A 20,729-nucleotide genomic window follows, 5' to 3' on the forward strand; every position below is an offset into this window, starting at 1 on the left:
AAATATATATTTTAAAAAAAAGAAAAAAGAAACAAAGCCAGCCAACACCTTTATTTCTTTTCCAATCCAGTGCCCTCAGTCAGGGTGATCAGCCTGCCTGGACAGCCTAGGCCTTTTCATCAGCTACTTGTGTTGGTGTCTGGCTTTATTTCTGGTGTCTGATCCTCCACCCAATGCCTTGATCTGGGCATGGCTGCTGAACAAGCATGGGTATAGCGTCTGCCCACTTGGGTACAAACCTACTCCTCCTCTGGAGGACTGAATGACCTCTGGAGGACTGAATGACCTCAGTGGTTCTAGAGTAAACTAGAGGCCCAGTGCATGAAATTTGTGCACGGGTAGGGTCCCTAGGCCTGGCCAGCGATCAGGACCCATCAGGTTCCCCACCACCCTACCTCCCTGCCTCCTCCTTCCCTCGCTCCTTCAGTGCCCTGCCACTGTTGTTTGTTGCCCGCCATGTTCCCTGCTGCCCCCCGGTGGTCAGTGCACATCATAGTGAGTGAGCGAACTCCCGGTCTCCCAGTTGAACTCACGAGGGGACACTTTGCATATTAGCCTTATATATATATAGGGGCCCAGTGCATGAATTCATTGGGTGATGTCCGGCCAGCCTGGCCAGGGGGAGAGGACATGGGCAGTTGGCCGGCCTGCCTGCTCGTCAGACTCCTGGTCGAGGGGACAATTTGCATATTAGCCTTTTATTATATAGGATATACACTGAGTGGCCAGATTATTATGCATTCAGAGATCATAATAATCTGGCCACTCAGTGTATATAAATATAGATGGGAACAATTGTATCACAAGACTAAATGTGACAGAAGTGTCGCAAGTCCTAACTGTGATGACATATGCCAAAGCTCCTTTTATATATGTGACCACCAGCTGAGGAAACCCCACACCTGCAGGATGGGCTGGTATGGTAGACAGAATATGGGCTTGGAGTCAGACCTAGATGTTCAATTTCCTACTTGTAGATCTAGAGTAAGTCACTTGGCCTCCCCATGCCTCAAGTTATTCATCTGTAAAAGGGGGCTTTTATAGCCCAGCCGGCATGACTCAGTGTTTAAGTGTTGACTTAAGAACCAGGAGGTCATGATTCAGTTCCCAGTCAGGGCACATGCCCAGGTTGTGGGCTTGATCCCCAGTAGGGGGCATGCAGGAGGCAGCCAATCAATTATTCTCTCTCATCATTGATGTTTCTATCTCTCTCTTCCTCTCTGTTCCTCTCTGAAATCAATAAAAATATATTTTAAGGGGGGGGGTGCTTATTTGGAAATTAGGTCATTGAAAATGTAAGTTCCTACTGGAGTAGAGCGGTGTCCTTGTAAGAAGATAGCCAGGTAAAGACGGATCCCGTAAAAGGAGATAGCCATATGACAACAAAGGCAGAGATTGGAGGTAAGCAGCTGCAAGCCCAATCACACCAAAGATTGCCAGCAAACCACTGCAAGTTAGGAGGGGCAAGGAATGATTTCTCTACGGGTTTCAGAGGACAAAGGGCCCTGCCAACACCATGATTTTGAACTTCTAGCTTCCAGAACTATGAGACAATAAACATTTCTGTTGTCTAAGATACTCCATGTAGGGTACTTGGTTACTGCAACCGAAGGGAACTCAACTAACACAGACAGAAACTTGACATGATCCTGCTTCCCACTGTGTTCCCAGCACCCAGCAGAGAGGCTGACACGTGGTGGCCCCTCAGTTCTCTGTTGCGTGAGGGAATGACCTTGCTGAGAAGGTCGTGTTGGAAAGCCTGTGTAAAGTGATGAGCACAGTGCCAGACACACAGAAGATATTTGGTAAATGTGTGTTCCTTTCCCTTCTCTGATGGTCTCAAAGGCTCCTTTCTGTACCGAGAGTAGTTTGGGGTGCAAACAAGCCTGCTTCTAATTTTCCCCTAAACTCTCCTAACTGGCCCCAGGCTTTGGGCACCTCCTCCGGGGAAATCCAGGCTGTGGGAGACGCTGTCACGTGGCAGCAGATTTGAGCAGCCTTTTCTCCACTTGCCCACTGTCCCCTGTGCCTCATTGGTTTTTTAAGATTGCTTTCCTTGGTTTTTCAAAATTTCCTGGAGTGAGAGCACAGGAATTTCTGGAAAGCATAGCCCTTACTGCTTTTGTGCTTTTCCCGAAAAAAGTTTCTGAAAGCTTTGTAGAAATCTAATGGAAGCAGAGGCTTTGGCACAGGGAGGGAGTTGAGGGAAAGCTGTCTAGAATCAGGGCGTTTATGGGGGGAAACAATGTAAAGAAATACCTCTCAGTGTGTGCTTACATTCACACCACAAGGCTCTCTGTTATTTCAAAAACCTTCCTGTTGAAATAAAACAGATATCCAGAAAACTGCACAAACAAGAAGTCTACAGCTCGGGTTTTATTTTATATGTGTGTGTGTTTTTCTGGTTCGTTTTTCCCCCTGTTTATTGAATACACTAATCCTTCATTCCCCTTTAAGACTCTATGAAATACATAGTGAGTTTCTACAAAGTGCTCTAGCCGTGGGCTCCGGTGGCCTAGGGTGGCATCCCAGGTCCACCATCACTAGCTCTGTGGCTTTGAGCAAGTTGATTCGCTTTTTGAACGGTATTGTCCCCCTCCCGTGGTTCAATTCCAGGGAAGCAAACCCTGGAATTTACAAAGGCACATTCTTGTGTTTTTTACTATTATTCATTCAGATTATTTAAGTGAGATGAGGGCTGCTTAGGGTCCAACAGGACAAGGCCCAGCCTAGCACCAGCTGGGTGCCCTTGAGCAGGCTCTCTGTAAGCCTTGCATGCTGCATCTGCCAGTCGGAGAGATCCCAATGCCTTTGCAGGGGGGTGAAGCTTGATTGAGATGAGGTATATAAAGTCCCTCCACAAGGTGGCTGTGTAGTAGGGACCCAGTTAATCTCAATTCCCTTGCCTCCTCCAGCAACTTGGTCCTGTTTCCTCCACAACTCCCGATCTCTTGCCTCTGTACCTAGTACTCCAGTATGCCCCAGGACCTGAGTAGAAATGGGACTTGACCATCAGGTTGTGGTCTTCCTTTGTCCTGGAGCCTGGAATTTTACAGCTGCATAAATTGAGTGGGAGGAGGGAAATATATATATATACATATTTAAAGCCAGGAAGTAATAAATGTCTTTGAAAGCAGCTCTTTGGAAGCAATTTCTTAAGCGAACTTCCTGCTGGACAGAATGCTCTGTGACAGCAGGCTGTTCTAGGCCTGCCATAAATGTCCATCCCTCCTTGGTCACATCGCTGGCAGATTTTGACAGGCAGAGGTAATCCAGCTTGCCTTGTGCCTTCCTTCTCCCCCATATCCCATGGCCCGCTTAGAGCCTCCGGTGGCCCAAGTGGACCATCTTAAATCCCTTTGGTGGCATCTCCTGGCAAAGGTTACAAGAACCTTTGAGAAACCTGAAATTGCAGGTGACAGTTGAGCTCCATGGATCTGTCATTTCCCTTTCCCTCACCCCCCAATACCTGCTTCACCATGCATTCCCCTTCCAACATCACTGCCTCTCTCACATCATATAATGCATTTTCGTCTCCTTCACCCATAACACTGTGCCCCCTTCACAGTTAGTTCTAAGTGTCCAGTACCCAGGCAGGGGAGTCTATCTCGCCTGTCAGTGATGCTTAGAACAGTGCCTGGGGCAGGGTAGTCACACAATAAATAATTGATGAACGAGTCAATGCCTGACACTCAGTAATCAAAAAGACAACTCAATTTCAAAATGAGGGTCTGAACTAGACATTTCTCAAAGAAGATATACAAATGGCCAATAAGCACATGAGAAGATGCTCAGCACTCTCAGCCATCAGGCAGTGCCATTCAAAACCACAATGAGATGCCATTTTATGTCCATTACAATGGCTATAATCGAAAGTCAGACAGCAAAAAGTGTTGCAAAGATCTGGAGAAATTAAAACTCTCAAACACTACTGGCAAGAGTGAAAACTGGTGCCACCACTGGAACACAGTCTGACAGTTCCTCCAAAGGCTGAACAGAGTCACCATCTGATCTTGCAATTGCACTCCCAGGTATATTCCAAAGAGAAATGAAAACAGTTCACCTAGCAAAACTTGCACACACATGCTTGTCGCAGCTTATTCAGATGAAATGTTGTTGGACAATTAAATGAAGTCCCGACCCATGTTACAACTTGGATAAACCTTGAAACATCATGTAAAGTGAAAGAAGCCAGTCGCAAAATCACATATGATTCCATTCATAGGAAATGTTCAGAATAGGCACATCCATAGAGACAGGAAGTAGATGAGTGATTGTCCTGGGCTACAAGGGAGTTAGAAGGAAATGGAGAGGGACTGCTAATGAGTTTGGGGTTCTGGGTAGGGGTGATGAGAATATTTTAAAATTGATTGTGGTGATGGCTGCGCTCCTCTGAGAATACAGGGAGGGGCAAAAGTAGGTTTACAGTTGTGAATACCAGAAACAGTTTATTCTTGTATTATTTATGAATTACTGTATTATATTTCATACGAGCAACTGTAAACCTACTTTTGCCCACACTGTATACTAAAAACCATCGAGCAGTACGCTCTAAGTGGGTGACATATATGGTATGTGAATTATATCTTAATAAAGCTGTTCCTACAAAAAAAATCCATGAATGTCCTCATTTAATATCCCTGTACCAAGTGGTAGACTGGCAGGTAGGCCACCCCTGTTTGAAGACCAGAGAGACCAAGGTGCTCTCTTCTCCATCTTGAGGGGGGAGGGGCACCAGGACCGGGTCCTCCGGGGCCGGCAGGTGCGAGCAGAGCTCCTCTCCTGGTCGATGCTTAACAAGAACAAGCACGGCCCTGGGAACCCTGCAAGGGGGAGGGCTGGAGATCCAATGAGCTGAGCCTGAGAAATTTACTGCGGCCAGGTTTCCAGAGGCCATTTTCCCAGCGTAAGTCACAGAGACAGATGGCCCCAGACCTGCTCCTGAAATAACTACTGCTGGAGAGAGGAGGCTGGCTTGGTGGGAGCTGCCCAGCCTGTGGAGTAGGAGCCACAGGACTTAATAGGCTGGAAAATTCGGACCCGGGAGGCTTCAGCTCTGCCGACTCACCCCATTAGCGACCCAAAGCAGACACTGTCGTCTTTGCTGCCTTCCTGTGTGTGTGTGTGTTTTCTTCTCCTTCTAATAACTTGGATTGTTTTCTTTTAATCTCATTATCATACTTGTTCCTTGAAAAAAATTAGAACATATAGAGAAGTATTAAGAAAAAATAAAATGCATTCATAATTCTCTTGCTCTAAGGTAACATGTATTAACATTTTTATACAGTTTGCTGCACACACACACACACACATATTTAAACAGCATCAGAATTACTTTTATACAGTTTGCCTCATGCTTTTTTTATATCCTATTTTTCCATGTCCCTAAACATTCTTTACAAGCATGGCTTAGAATGTCTGCATATTAACAGATTAAGGCATGTACTGATGTGCCTTAATTTACATAACTAAGCACTTTTTAACATAAGGATCTTTTTTCTTTTTAACATTTAATTTTATTTTTTGCTTTTTACTATTACAAATGATAGTGTAATGAATATCCTTATAAGTAAATCTTTGAGAAGTCATGATTATGTTCGTGGGTAAATTCCTAGAAGTGGAATTGCTTAGTTAAAAGGTTTTCACATTTTAAAAATCAGTTTATACCAAATTATACTACCAATATCAATACATAAAATCTTGTTTGGGTCCCAGCCAGGTACCTTGGTTAGAGCAACATCCTGATATGCCAGGGTTATGGATTCAGTCCTATGTCAGGACACATATAAGAACCAATGAATGCATAAATAAGTGGAACAACAAGTCAAATCGATTTTTCTCTACCTTCCTCTCTCTCTCTTAAGAAAAAAATGAAAATAAATTGTATTTAAAACCAACATATATTTTAGTACTACCAAATATTTTCACACTTATTATTTTATTTTCCCCTGAAGTTTTAAAAAATAATTTTAAGAGTATAAAAAGGCCCTAACTAGTTTGGCTCAGTGGATAGAGTGTCGGTCTGTGGAGTGAAGGGTCCCAGGTTTGATTCCAGTCAAGGGCATGTACCTTGGTTTCGGGCACATCCCCAGTAGGGGGCGTGCAGGAGGCAGCTGATCGATGTTTCTCTCTCATCAATGTTTCTAACTCTCTATCCCTTTCCCTTCCTCTCTGTAAAAAATCAATAAAATATATATATTTTTAAAAAGAGTATAAAAAGAACTGTATGTGTTATTGCAGAAAAATTTGAAGCCAGATGAGCATATTTTTAAAAAATGAAAGTTGCCCATATCAGTGATAACCATTGTTAAAGATTTTATTCAGCTGATCTTTTCTCCAATACATTTATACAAATCCATTCATTTGATAAATGTTTTATGAGCATTTACTATGCTGAAGGAGCCTGACTTTCGATTGTAACTGAAATCATTCTTATCCTGTATTTTTTCGATAGTCTCCCTCAGAATAGCCCCTTGAGATGTGGACTACTGTTACTCCTGTCTTGTAGAAGGTTAGGCCACACAAAAGAGCCTTAGAATGTTCTAGTCTAACTCCCCGACGGGCCAATTAAGGCACAGAAAGGTCAGAGGACTTGCCCGTGATCCCATGGCGTGTTGCCGACTTGCACCCGGACCTGGCCTTTGCAGCAGACCATACAGCCTCTGATGTGGAGCTGAATCTATACTGTCCCAAACATGTGACCATGTAATTAGTGATCTAAATCAGGACCTTTTTAGAGTAAAGGTGGGACACTATTACTCAGTAATGCAGGATAAATTACATGTTATCCTTAACTTGTAAACTGGGGCTTGGCAGTGACAAACCAGAATGTACCATCCCTCTAGCTCTCTGGCTCCAGATTTCTAGCACTTTGAAATGTTTTGCAGCAATGGATTTCCATTCATTTCAGACAACTATGGGAACCAGTTCTGCAGACCTTTGCTGAGCTGAACTCTGAGCCAAGTGAGGGCACAGAGTGAGCAGTCTGTGGTCCCCGTTGGGCAGGCGAGGCTGGTTGAAGCAGTAGATGTGACCATCATCACTCACGGGCTTCAAAAGCACCCCAGCAGCCCTAGCCAGTTTTGCTCCGTGGAGCCTGTGGACTGAAGGGTCCAGGGTTCGATTCCGGTCAAGGAAACATGCCTGGGTTTCAGGCTCAATCCCTAGTGTGGGGCATGCAGGAGGCAGCCAATCAATGATTCTCATCATTGATATTTCTCTCTCTCCCTCTCTCTTCCACTCTAAAGTCAATAAAAATATTTTGTTTTTAAAAAAAGCACCCCAACAGCGGAGATCGTGGCCTCCAGGCAGCCGCCAGTCTTCCTACCAGGAGGAGACCCCCATTGTCCTCAATGTCCCATCCTCTGTTCAGAACTAAGGTTTTACTCATTCAATGATGCAAGGGGCTGCCCTGTTAAGAGGAAATAGACATGAAGTTGGCTCCCGAGAAGAGGAGGAATGCACTTGGCTTTCAGTGAGGGGCCTGGCGTGTTTCTAGGAAGGAGACTGAGGAGATGGAACACAGCCAGCTTTCACAGGCAGATGAACCCTTCCGCTCCGGGTTCCGTGGAGATGTGGGTCTAAGGGTTCTGTTTCTTTTTTGTTTTTCTAGGCGTCGTTCATTGAGTAATTACTGTGCAATGGGCATTGTGGGAAGCATTTTACATCCTGGCTTCTAAAACGCAGGGCTGCAGGTATAAAGGTATGAGGAGGCCCTCCCAATAACCCAGGGAACTGCGGGGGAAGGAAGTGCCCTTCCTGCAGCACGCAGCTATGCTCTGGTTTTACCCACGGGGACTCGCCTCCCCCACCGTGTACGCAGGCCAGCATCTTCAGTCCTGTAGCCTAGGTGGAGTTTAATATCGGGCAAGAACATTCCGTTTGGGTGTTTAGATGGATTTCTCAGGACTGCTGAGAAAAAGTGTTTTTTAAAAAGTGCGTTTTGTTAAGGGCTTTCTTTCTTTGGCAGAGTAATAAACTTGCTCATCACCTAGCCCTTCACACTTGAGTCTAATGGCATATCCCAAAGACATACCCAGATCCAGCATGCCGTTGGCTCTTCCCAGAGAATTAGCTTGCCCTGGTTAGAGGTTCCATTTCAGGTGCCAAGGAAAGCTACCACCCGTTCAGACAAAGGTAGATCTCAGGATTCCCTAATATGTTCTTTTCCTATGTCACGGCGGCCACCCTAACACTTTTCCTCTTTTTATGACCTCCACAAAGTGTCACTGGCAGGCTTATAGATCTGTACTTGCTTAGTCCCCAAACCACCCTGTTCTTCATGTGAAAGACCTACCGCGGAGGGAGGGCGGACGGAATCACTGTTGGCTGAGCTCTTCCCAGGAGACTGCTGGGGTTCTCATAAGCATAGCATCCTCTATCCATCAGCAGCTCTTCGCAGTGGGTATCAGCACTCCATTTTTCAAAGGAGATAGCTGAGACGCAAAGTGACTTAGCCAAGGTCGCACCCCCAGTGTGACACTGGGCTTTGGTCCCTGGGTATGTGGTCTTTCCCCTTTAGATGTGTTTCAGTGGATTGACAGGAATCTCCCTTATTCCACTCCAAACCAGGGCTGATCAGCTTAGTTCACATCACACAGTGGAAACAGCATTGCAGTCATGGGTTCTTACCCAGGTCCTGGGACAGCTTACTTGACTGTGCTAAGCCTCCTTTTTTTTTTTTTTTTTTAACCTTGAAAATGGGGATGAATTTCACTCACCAGAGGTGTGTTGTGAGGAAAAGATCTTGTAAATCACCTGGCCAGCTCCTGGCCTCCAACAGGAGCTCTGCACAGGTTTGTCCCCAACCCACTCCAGTCCTACCCCAACCATACGCGAGTTTGCACTTGTCACTTCGTTGCTTTCTTTTCCATCCTTGTCTACTATAAGCTAGAGCCAGGCTCACAGAAACCACCTCTCAAGAGACTTGGATGGCTCCCCGCCACCCTTCTCTGCCCCCCCTCTCTGGTTGTTGTTGGGGTGAGGTATAAGGAGGTTCATTTCAATCATCTTGTCTCTTTTTACCATGACACAGTGGAAAATTCTATAATACCAGGATGCATGGGAAGGCAACCCTAAACCCCAGGTCCATAGTCTCATGGCATCCGGCATCCTTACTTGCCTATAGGAACATGCATCTGAGCCCCACCCAGAAAGCAAGCCCAGATCATGTGGACTTTTAACTTCCTGGCTGAGCTGAGCCTATAAGAAAGGAGACCCGGATGACTGAGCAGATCCCTCTGAAGCACAGCCCTGGGTTTTGTCATCTTTCTGCTTAAAAATTTCCATGACTCCCCAGTTAAGGTCTGATTTCCTTCTCCTTGTGTCCAAGGCCTAAACCTGCTATTCAGAGATTCATTTCTCACTGTTCTCATTGTTCCATAAACCAGGTACTCTCCTTCTTTCCTACCTCCCTTTCTTCACTTAGCCAATATTTACTAGGGCTTTCTATGTACCTGTGTGCTAGTCCTTTCTATGTACAGTCACTGTGCTAGGCACTGGGGAGTATGGGAATGCGCGAGCCAGGCAGGCTACGGGCAGACACAGACAAGTAAACATGACAGTGTGGGAGGTGTTGCAACAGGGAAAGTCCAGGGAGTAGGAGCACCCAGAAAGGCATCAGGGAAGCCTTCCTGCGGGAGGTGACCATGAGGTTAAGCCCAAAGGATGAGTGGGAGCTAATGAGACACACAGGGTGGTAATAATGAAGAAAAGGGACACAGATAGGAAATGCTGGGGGAGAAGGAACAGCATGTGCAAAAACTCGGACAAAACTTTGTAGTTGTGCTCCAGGCGGTGCCATTCAATGTACGTGGTGCCCTGAAATTGGGCAACTTGGCAAACTTGGGCAGAGAGGAAGCAGTGAGTTCCTGGAAGTGAGAGCAGGCCGGCATACTAGTATCTCAGTAGACTTGGTGACAAGTTACTGGTAATTAACACATGATACTTGAGAGGGAAGGATGGGGATACCAGGGGAAGGCTGAGAGCCTTATGCTGGGTATTCGTCCCTCCGCCATGGATGCTTATGCCCCCACCTTTTCATCTCTTCCCATTGGAATCTTCTATGGCTCCAGAAGTCCTATCTAGTTCCTTCTGTTGAAATGAGCCTCTTGCCTCCCGTCCTCCCATTGCACTGGCTGTCTTCTCTTCTGAAAGGTCACACCACTGCCTTGCTCCAAGTTCCGAGGTCTGATTGACACCCCTCCCCACCCACCAGCTCCTTTGGGGCTGAGTCTCTCACAGTTTGCATCACTCTCACCTTCTAGCCAAATCAGTGGGTGTTTAGGAAATGTGTGGAGAATGAAGCAGTGTTTCCCATACTTCTGCAATCATGCTCTGCACTTATATAAAAGGAAAAAGGAAGAGAGCCACGCCCCTCGCTTTATGTACACATATTTACACATCGTGACATCTAACCTTTATTAGGTGTTTACTGGCTGCCACACTGTTCACGACATGTTACCTGTTTTAATTCCTTTCATCTTCAGCACAACCCTATGAAGTAGGTGTTCTTTTTTTTTTTTTTTTTTTAGTCTCCATTATATAGATGAGGAAATTGAGGCACAAGGGTGAAGTAACTTGCCCAAGCTCACATGTACTGAGCTAGCAAGTGGTGTAATTAAAAGTCAAATGTCCACAGTTCCTAAGATTTAGCACATACAAAAATAAAACTTTGTAAGTTAAACAAAACTAAAATGTAGTCTCTCTTAATACGACCATATTCTTTTTTTAAATATATCTTTTCATTGATGTCAGAAAGGAAGGGAGAGAGAGATAGAAACATCAATGATGATGAGAATCATTGATTGGCTGCACCTGCACAACCTCTCCTGGAGATTGAGCCTGCAACCTGGGCATGTGACTGACCAGGAATTGAACCATGACCTCCTGATTCATAGGTCGATGACACTCAACCACTGAGCCACACTGGCTGGGCATGACCATATTCTTAATACAACCCTGCCCTGCTTCTGTAGATGCCAAAATGGTACAGCAATGCGTTTTACTACATGTATTTTGAGCACTAATATATAATCCTATATAATAAAAGGCTAATATGCAAATCAACCTAACGGTGGAACAACCAGTTGCTATGATGCACACTGACCACCAAGGGGCAGATGCTCAATGCAGGAGCTGCCCCCTGGTGGTCAGTGAACTTCCACAGGGGGAGCGCTGCTCAGCCAGAAGCCAGGCTCATGGCTAGCGAGCACAGTGGTGGTGGCGGGAGACTCTCCCACCTCCGTGGCAGCGCTAAGGATGTCGGACTGACAGTTGGACATCCTCTGAGGGCTCCCAGACTGCAAGAGGGTGCAGGCTGGGCTGAGGGACTCCCCCTGGCCCCCCGCCGAGTGCACAAATTTTGTGCATGGGGCCTCTAGTATATATTAAAAAACATAGAATTAAATATTAGAAAAGGATGAGATAAAACAATAAATATTTCTAGTATATTCTTGCACCCCAGGAGCAAGGTTCTGTGCACCCTCCCTTGGGGCCACTTAAATTACAAACTGCTTATGAATAAGAGGGAGGGAATCAACGTGTTTCTAATAACACTGTACTTCACAGAAACCGCATGAGTGATCGTGGGCCTGGCACTGGTTGGGTGCTTTGGGTGTTAGGTTAGGAATAATCAGAGCAACCCCAGAGGCCTGAAGGGATTGAGGGGCACTGGCTTAGACAATTTTGAGGTGATCGGGTGGAAGGGAGAAGAAACAGGCATGGGGCTGGGAGAGCACTGTGCTGCCCTTGGCCCAGGGTCTCTGAAGTTTGTAATGGAACAATTTACTTAGTTCTGGAACTATTTATCTCATAAAGTTTGACAGATTTCCTCAGGAAGAGGCTGTAACAAATACCCTGGAACAACATATCACATTTCTTAACTTGTGTCTGAATTCCAACAACTCCGCGTGGCGTGGTGCTGATTATCTCAGGCTCATCAGAAGCTCTGATTGAGACTGTAAGATGTCTCTGGTTAATACAAGATGAAGAAATGAAAGTATATTTACTTAATATATACAGCCTGGTCAAAAAAATTCTTCCCAAAACTGGGACCAATCATGAATGGGTTTCTTCATAGGATGGTTTCATTCAACTTATTAAATACTTGGTGAGGACTCACCCTGGGTTCTCGTTTTCTCATGCATACCGTGTGCTCAGATTTAGTATCTGTAATCCTCACGCCACCTGTATAAAGGGGGGTGGGTGCCCAACTTACAAATGAAGAACTGGAAGTCACTTTCCCAAGAACATAGAGTCAAAAGAAGGCTAGGTCACGATGCAAACCCTAATTCTGTTGAACTCCAAAGTCCACTCCAAGAATGTACTGTACCCCAAAAATGTGCCATATACCATTATGTGCAAGATAGCTACAGGTAAGTACAAATACAGTGGGGCAAACACGATGTCAGAACTAGACACGCTGACAGTGACACGTCAGAAAGGCGCTCTCACGGTGAATTGGAAACGCTAGTTTGGATGATTTTGAGGTGAATCACAGCTCGGATTTTTAGGTGAAGAAACCAGAGAGGAGAGTCACACAGAGGTTGTACCGTGTTCACCGATCACTGCTGCCTCAATTGCTCTTACTGAATTTCTAATATGAACCAGCCAACTGTACACACAGCAACTCCATAAAATGGCATGCGTGATTAGGCTCAGGGGTTAACATAAGAGTCACAGAGCCTGCAAAATCCTGCAGGATTTGGTGACTGTGACTGAGTGAGCTTCTCTGGATGGACAGACCATAAAAAGCGTTCTGTTGTTGTTGTTGTTGTTTTATTTCAATAATCAGCTCTGTGCCTCCTCCCCTGGAGAGCCCTGCCAAATCTTATGTTCACATATCTGGGCTGCATTTAGTTTTCTAAGACTCAGTCTCTTTAAAAAAAAAAAAAACACACACACAAAATTGGATGGATCTGATTATGTTTTAAAACGTCTCTCAGTCAAGGTGGGAGACGAGGAGCAGCCCTTGCTGTCATGTGGATGCGATGTCTTGTTAACTGTAAACTTTTCTGTGTCTGTGCTTATTCTAGTCCCTCCCGCGTGGACGATATACTGCACACGTCTAAAGGCCAGCCCCTGATAGGACTGTGAATTGTCTGATCTCAAAGGTCTGGCCTGGGGCCTTCACCTTCTCCTTCTGAAGAGCTGGGAGTGAGCTTACAGAACCATAGAAAGCTGGGGTTTTAGAAGCATAGACTCCCGGCATGTTAGAAACTTGGAGTCAAACATAGGGACTTAGAGCATCCTGGAACTTACTGAATATTACTGTTCTAAAACTATAGGCTTGTTTTATCTGAGACTGTTAGAATGTAAGGATCCTAGTGCGTTAGACACCTGGAATTCATCTATTCAGCAAATGTTCAGTGCCCAGTGTGTGCCAGGCACTATGCTAGACTCTGGGGGTACAGAAGTGAAAAGGACTGCTCAAGTTATTGCGCCCAAGGCGTTTGCAGAGAGTGCCAGGATCTAAGAATCTGAACATGTTAGATTCTTAGGAAAGTAAAACAATAGATTGTTGAAGTCCTAGAATGCCATTGTGGAGGAAGCGTTGCTGGATCATTCTCTCCGGCTCTCTCTACCTGTCAGGAAGCTCAGAACCTGTTTTAGGAATGTCTGATTGACATCCCACTAATAAGAACATCATTTCAGTTCAGTGACGTGACAAAATGGCCAGCTTGCAGTGAGGCCACTGAGGCTGGGGGGAGGGGGGGGACGGGGAGGGGTGGCAGCTGTTAGATAACAAGGCCAGCAGGACTAGACCCCAGGTTTTCAGGCCTTTCTTAGAGAACAGGCAAAGCAGGAAGGGCCTCCCCTGTTTTCTCGAGGGTGCCCTCTTTTCCAAACTTTGCAGACTTCTCTGCTCGGAGTCCCCTGCTCTCCAGAAGGAGTTTGCACCAACTTTGTTTCCCAGGGGCATCGGCCCCGCCCCAGGGCCACGTGTGCAGTAGATCGTCCACTGTTGGGAGCCCCCCCTCCCCTTGATGCGTGTTTTATTTTGCTCCCCCTTCCCATGTGCCTCAAAACCAATTTTCATTATTTTTTTCTGTCTGTGTTTGTCTTTGTGGTTCGCAGGTGCTCCCTTGCATTGTTCATCAGCTTCATCAACCCCTATTGAGCAGTCCCCCTCCCCGCCCCCCTCCCCTCCGGCCAATGAGAGCCAGAGGCGGTTGCTAGGCAACGGTGTGGCCCAGCCAACCCCGGACTCAGACTCTGAGGAAGAGTTTGTCCCTAATTCATTCTTAGTTAAAAGTGGCTCTGCCAGCCTGGGGGTCGCAGCGAACGGTAAGTCCCTCTTTCTTCCTAACTTCTGTGGGGGTTTTTTCCCCCTTTCGTTGGTGATGCTGATTAATGTGCCTGCTTTGGCAGCCTGCAGGGGCGGAAGGGCCTGGTGCATGGGGCGCTCGGGGTTGTTGGGGGGCCTGGTGCGGCTCCAAGGTTCAGGCAGCCCAGCTCCTGCCCCACTGCGTGCTGCTGGGTGTGCGTGGGTTCGGAGGCTGCTGTCCCCACCCTCATGACAGTTGTCGGGTAGACAGAGCTGCATGGACAGATATGCACGGACAGGCACAAGGAGACAGAAACATCAGGTAGAGACAGAGGCAAACAAAAATACAAAGATGGACAGGGAAAAAGAAGGAAAGGTTAAAACTAAAACAGCACCAGTTGGCTACCTGCTGTGTGCCAGGGACTGTGCCAGCCCTGCCACTTGTTGCTTCATTGAATCCTCCTCACAACCCTGCCTAAGAAACCAGTGCTAGAGTGTCCGGGTTAACCATGGGAAAGTGAGAGAGGACACTACCTGGATTCTAGTGCTGGCTTTGAAAGTTTTCGAGTTTCCCACTGCCCAGAGACAGAGGGCCCTGGCGTTCTAAGCAGCTGCAGGGCTGAATGCTGGCTGCAGAGAGAGCCACTGGGCGTAAGCATCCCTATGCCCATAATAAGCACTCTTCTTGTAAGCACTGCTATGGCTCTCTTGGGGAGAATCAGTGAGGGAGATGTGGGGGCGGGGGGGGGGGGTGGCAGTGGAAGAGCTCCAGGCTGACCAGGAGCCAGCAGAAGCTGATCAGGTGCTGTGTGACTTGGGCCCAGGTGCTTGCCCTCTCTGTGTCCAGCAGAGGCCGGTCAACTTCTTTATAAGTATGCTTTGTAAGGGACCCAAGCCTCCAAGAGGGGGATGATGGACAGCCTCTGCTCTCTTTGAAAACCAGAGCGGTCTTTGGCCTTGACGGTTCTCTTCTGACAAATTATTAGGCCCAGCATTCTCTTTGACCAAAAGTCGAACCATCCTTCACGGCCTTTTCCCTGTGCTCCCTAAAGGTGTTGTCCTTTTGGTGGTTGGGTGTTACTGCTCCTCTACACCTTTTAGCTACTTATGTTTTAAATTATGCACAGAAATAGGAACCCTGGACTGGGAGAGAGGAACCCTGTGCTCCAGTCCCAGCTCTGTGGCTCACTGGCCATTTCCTTGGCAAATCACTGTCCCTCTCTAGGTCTCAGTTTCCTCAGTTGCCAATGATGGAGGAATCTCTAAGGTATTCTGATTTTATGAGTGTTATGTGGTGCTGACTGAGGTGTCCCTGCCAGTAGTCCTTTTAAGCTTGGGGCGGGGGAAGGACTATATATATATATATATATATATATATATATATATATATATATCCCCCGCCCCAAGTTTATATATATATAAAATGAATATTCTTTATTCATCTCTGAGTACATAAACTTTGCAGGTAAAAGGCAGGAGATTAAAGTCCTTAATCTCTCTGCTAATTAACTGAACAAGACCAATCACTTTGTTGCAAGTTCTGCAGCAAATTGATGACATTATAGCATTACTGAAGTTCAGGGAAGATGAGAGGACTTTGGCTTACAGATTTCTGCTCAATTATGCTCCTCTGTGCTCCTGCTCCCCAGAGGACCCGGAGACACATTGCATTTCTTCCCTGGGGCCTTGCTCCGAGTGTGCCACTCTAAAGCTTGGGAATGAATGTGTCCCATGCCTGAAGGGAGTGTCTGGGTCCTTAATGGTCTGCTGCTCTGGGGGGATGGTGGATCATAAGAGTGCCATTGAGTCTCACCCCACATCTGGACCCTGCCTGCCACCTTCCCGTCTCTGAACCCAAACCTTCTATAAGCTGGGACAGGCATGTACCCAGTGCTAGCAAGGAAGATGAGTGGGCCCTGTTACATAGTGGATCCAATAAAGGTTTATAGGGCAACGTTTAATTTTTTTATGAAAAAAACTGTATAATTATTTTAAAGGGATTGTCTTTATTTTTACCAATTATAAAAGTAACAATGCTTTTTATCATTCAAATAATACAGAAAGGTAAAAAGTTAAATTCCCCTGTAATCCTCCCTCTCAGAAATAACCACTTTTAACAGTTTGGAGCATGGCTTTACAGATGCTTTTTATGTAGTGTTAACTGAATGAATGAATGAATGAATGAACGAACGAACGAGTAGTACAGACTATGGGAGAACCACATTGTAGTCAAGAGAGCAAAAGCCATAGAATCAAACCTTCTGAAACCAGGTCCCAGACATGTGACCCTGGGCAAAAAACCTAACTTCTCAGGTCACCAGTTGCTACATAAGTGAAATGGAAAAACCTTTCAAGGTTGCTGTGGAGTTTTAAAATGCTGAAGGTGATAAGGGTCCTTATCTCCCTTCCCTATATTCACATCCCCACCCTTTTCCACTAATTTCAGGCTTTAGAGACCACACTAAACGGATCAATTGCTCTAGTTCCTGGAGGGGCCTGCTCCCCAGGAGACTTAATTCAGAATGTACTTTAAATGACAAAGGCAGCCCCTGAAAGGTGAAAATGATGGGTTTCCTGTGGTGGGAGCTGACTCAGCGCCCTGCACGCAAGGCTGACCTCTGGGAGCCAGCCTTCCAGAAGCTGGGGCTATGCTCTCCAGTGGGTCCCCAGAGGCCCTCTGCCTACAGCTGTGTCAACTCCAGCCCAAGGCTGAAACCCCTGGTCCGGGAGGCCTCAGAACCGCCCGCTAAAATCCCCGTGTAAAGTGCAAGGAGAACACGTGGGGCATCACAGAGCCCCTCATTGTCCCTGCGGAAAAGAAAACAGGGGAAGTAGCTCTTTCTGTCATCAAAATCCTAATCCACCTCCAAAGATAACCATCTCAAAATCACTGATATATATAAAGAAAGATTTCCCTAAAATATCAACTAGTCACAGTTGAAAAGCTAAGGAAGTGATTCGGATTAAGTAGGTATTTGTCCCTACCTCACAGAAACTTTTCAGAATAAATATTAAATGTTCCGTGAATTGTTCTAATCCAAACTCTAAAAGAAAGGAGCTTTAAAAGCGTGTGGGTTAATATTGAAGAGGGTCAGGAATAAATAGCTCAGAGAAAGCTGTCCCAAAGCCTAGGTGAGGGAGGGGTGGGTGGAGAATTTATATGTAATCAGCACCTTCTGTGTGTCTTTTCTTTGTATACATTATCTTACTTGAGGTTCCATTTATCTTCACTTCTCTTGTTCCTATCTCCGTTGTCTTAACTTAAGGGGCATGGCAAAGATTCAAACCCAAGCCTGTTTGAGTCCAGAACTCCTATTTTTTGTATTTATTTTTTTTCCTTTTTAAAATTTGTTTTGTTTTGTTTCTAGTGCCAGATCCTATTATTTCTATGCCTTCTCCTTAGTAGGAGGCTGGAGAAGATAAGAGGAATCCCACCAGAAAACCAAAAAGTTGATTTAAAAAAAAATTCCAAGTTGTTGGATTCGTATTACTCACCTCACAAACCATTATGACACACTATGTCAGAGGTGTTTTAGCTCATTGAATCTAATTAAACTTTCCATTTACCTTGTAACATAGCCATTTTTAGTCTCATTAAAGCAATAGAGGTCCAGAGAGGATAAGTGACTTCCCCTACATCACACAGCTTCTGAGTGCTAGAGCCAGATTTGAACCCCAGATCAGTCTGATACCATAGTGTGGAATTGTTGCATTGTGTTTGTGTGAGTACTGTAGGAGTTTCAAATCAGACCAGAGGACTTAGACTCCTCATTTTGATGCTGCTTCGTGAGAGCCCGGGCCTGGATGCTGAGCTGTCCACACCTCTTCCTCCTGGCACTGGCTCTTCCTGCCTTGCATTACGGATTGGATTTCTCAGGCTGGTCACACTGTTCACCACTGTTGTTGGCAGTTTCATTGACTTTCTCGGGTCTTAAGCTTCTGGGCTTACTGTTTTGACTTCCAATCCAATGGAGGAGTGTTTATTTTTCTTTCTAGATGGGAAACACTGCTATGCATGCAAGCTGCCTCCAAAAAGTGAGCTCTTAAAACAGAAAATTCAACTTAATTTAGAACCAATTGAGATTCCCCTGGGGGTGTCGGCTAGGGTTCTTTTAAGTCAGTTTGTGAAGTCAGAAGGCAAAACTGTGCCTTTTTCTTGCTGTTGAGGTCCAGCGAGGTTTTTGTCTCCTTTCACTGTGAATTTCATGGACCCTGTTTCCGTGTTGCATGCCAGCTGCAGGTATGTGGGTCTGAGTGTTTCCTGAGTTCTAAGAGTAAATGACCTAACTAGGGTGTGTGAAGTTTTCAGGCAATTTTGTTCACTTCTCTCAACTCTCTTACATCAAAAGACTCCTGGTAATCAATAAATTCTTATACCAGCTATGTAGGGAAACACCTAAATCCTAGTAGCAACAGCAAACAAACCAATAAAAACACCTGATTTCTTTCCCTTTATTCATTCATTCATGGTGGCATTTGAAGCATTTGTGGGTGTTTTCTAGACACATGAGGGATGAAGGGCATTCTAAGCAAAGAGACTCTATAAAATAGATACCTAATTTATGGGGTAGGAATCCCTTCAGTGAAACTTTTCAGAAATCGGAAGTGTTCTGATATAAGAAAGAAAATAGATTCCATATATTGTACTCTTCCTGATGTCCCTAAGGTGCTGGGATGAACCGTGAGAGTCAAACATTAATATTTCTGCATTGAAGCATAAGGCTCTGAGCCTCATGTCAGTAAAGGTCAGGTTTTGCCACCAAAAGAGTTTTGATAAAAATTCCAGTCTTAGAGGTTTGGAATGGTAGCTAATGGATGGTGATCATGAATTGTGCTTCTTAAAAATGGGCAATGTCACAACACAGAACAGTGTAGTAACTTGCTCCCCGTTATAGAGATAACTAGGTAACTTGACAACTAGAGAGCATGATACAGATGCAAGTCGCTAACTGGGAATCTGTATAGAAGCGCTTGCTGTTTATCCATTAAGACTGTTTGGAAAGGCCAAGTGCCCTCTGCTGTAGACCTGGGAGGTCGGGGGCCAGTGGCAGCAGGCTGGCTGGTCACAGGCCTGGGAATTCAGGAGAGTAAAGGCCAAGTACTTAACTCTCCAACGTTTAGAACTCAGCAGCTCTGAGCTCCTAAGGAACCTTTCCCCACAGCCTCCGAGGGTATATAGACCCTCTTCCTTTGACACCCTGCTGTCTTCTGGACAGACTCCCCCCAACGAGTCTGGAGACCTGATTATTCCCAGGTCTGGTTTCCTCATTCAACTGCAAGTTCCTTAAGGTCGGCTTTGTCCACAGCTGTATCTTTAGTGCTGAGCACCTGTAGGTGCTAAAATCAAAACTAAAAAAAAAAATAGTTGATTTCCTCTCTTCTTCCTTTTCATCAGCCCCTCCCACACAACCACACTCCCAGGAAGAGTGCAATGAGCCACACACATGATAGAACTGGGGGACTCCCAGAGATGGTGCCATTTACCCAAGTGCAGAGCCTAGATGCAAAGCAGAGCCCCAGACTCCAGTGCCCTTTCTATCTTACCAGGTACCTCCCTCACCTGTGGCCTCCCACCACGGACAGGAGATGATGTCCCCATAACTGGGGGCAACCACACAGCATTCATTTCTATTTTGGTACAGTTTACACAGGCTTTTTCATACATTACCTCAGGCAAACTCTGGTGACTCTAGTTTAATTGCCACATTGGCTTTCTAGGAGGTAAGGCTTCTTCCTGACCTTGCAAAGTAAACAGGTCACATTTTGAATTAATGTAATCGAAAGGCCTGGGAGAAACAGGGCCTTCTAATTAGTCACTCACATGACACAATGGTAGACTCTTTGCAACTCCTTTTCCACTAATTTCCCCCAAATACCATGGCATTAAAAGGTACAAAAATAACCTTTTTGGTGTATGGCTTGATTGGATCTAGGAATTCCTAGACCACCCCCAGAGGAAGGCACATTAGCCCTGTGTCCGGGTTTTTCCATCTGGAAACTGAGCCTGGTTTGTATCCCGCTGAAATGTCAGTGGCCTGCTCCAAGGTGCCCTGTGACACCAGACGACATCTTAAAGCATCTCCTGACACTTCAGGGCCCAGACTGTTGAAGAGGCGCCTGGAAGGAGGCCAAGGAGAGTTTGGGAGGTTAGTGTAACTAACATTCGCACAGCCCTCGCATTCCCAGGGCACGTTCCGTCATCTCTGTGGATCCCCAGCGTAGCGCCACGAGGTTGGCCAAGTGTGGAGTATTGTGAGACTGCTGTATGGAGGGAACAGGCAAAGTGAGAGAGGCGAGCAGCTTGGCATGGAGCTGCCCCTTTGGCCACACAGCCGAGAAGCAGGTCAGTCCAACCTGCAAGGTGGCCGCCATCCACACCAGTGCTGGGGTTATAAACCTCACCTGGGGAGGAGACCTCACCCCCCAAGCCTGAGCTGGCCTGGAAACCTGCCAGCCTGGGGCA

The 20,729-nt window shown here is 46.0% G+C and overlaps 1 protein-coding gene across 9 annotated transcripts in view; it reads left to right on the top strand.

Moving 5' to 3' along the window:
* TENM4 (teneurin transmembrane protein 4) overlaps positions 1–20,729 on the top strand; it is a 2,454,724-nt gene that overhangs the window by 2,156,723 nt on the left and 277,272 nt on the right. The window contains exon 6 of one of the 9 annotated variants that reach the window (XM_080687411.1): positions 14,077–14,286. The exons of the other annotated variants lie outside the window; for them this stretch is intronic. Within the exon in view, the coding sequence (XP_080543537.1) occupies positions 14,077–14,286 (210 nt within the window). The remainder of the gene's footprint in view (positions 1–14,076; positions 14,287–20,729) is intronic. 9 annotated transcript variants of the gene reach the window in all.

This window comes from Plecotus auritus (genome assembly GCF_963455305.1).
Source record: "Plecotus auritus genome assembly, chromosome: 9".
NCBI lineage: Eukaryota > Metazoa > Chordata > Mammalia > Chiroptera > Vespertilionidae > Plecotus > Plecotus auritus.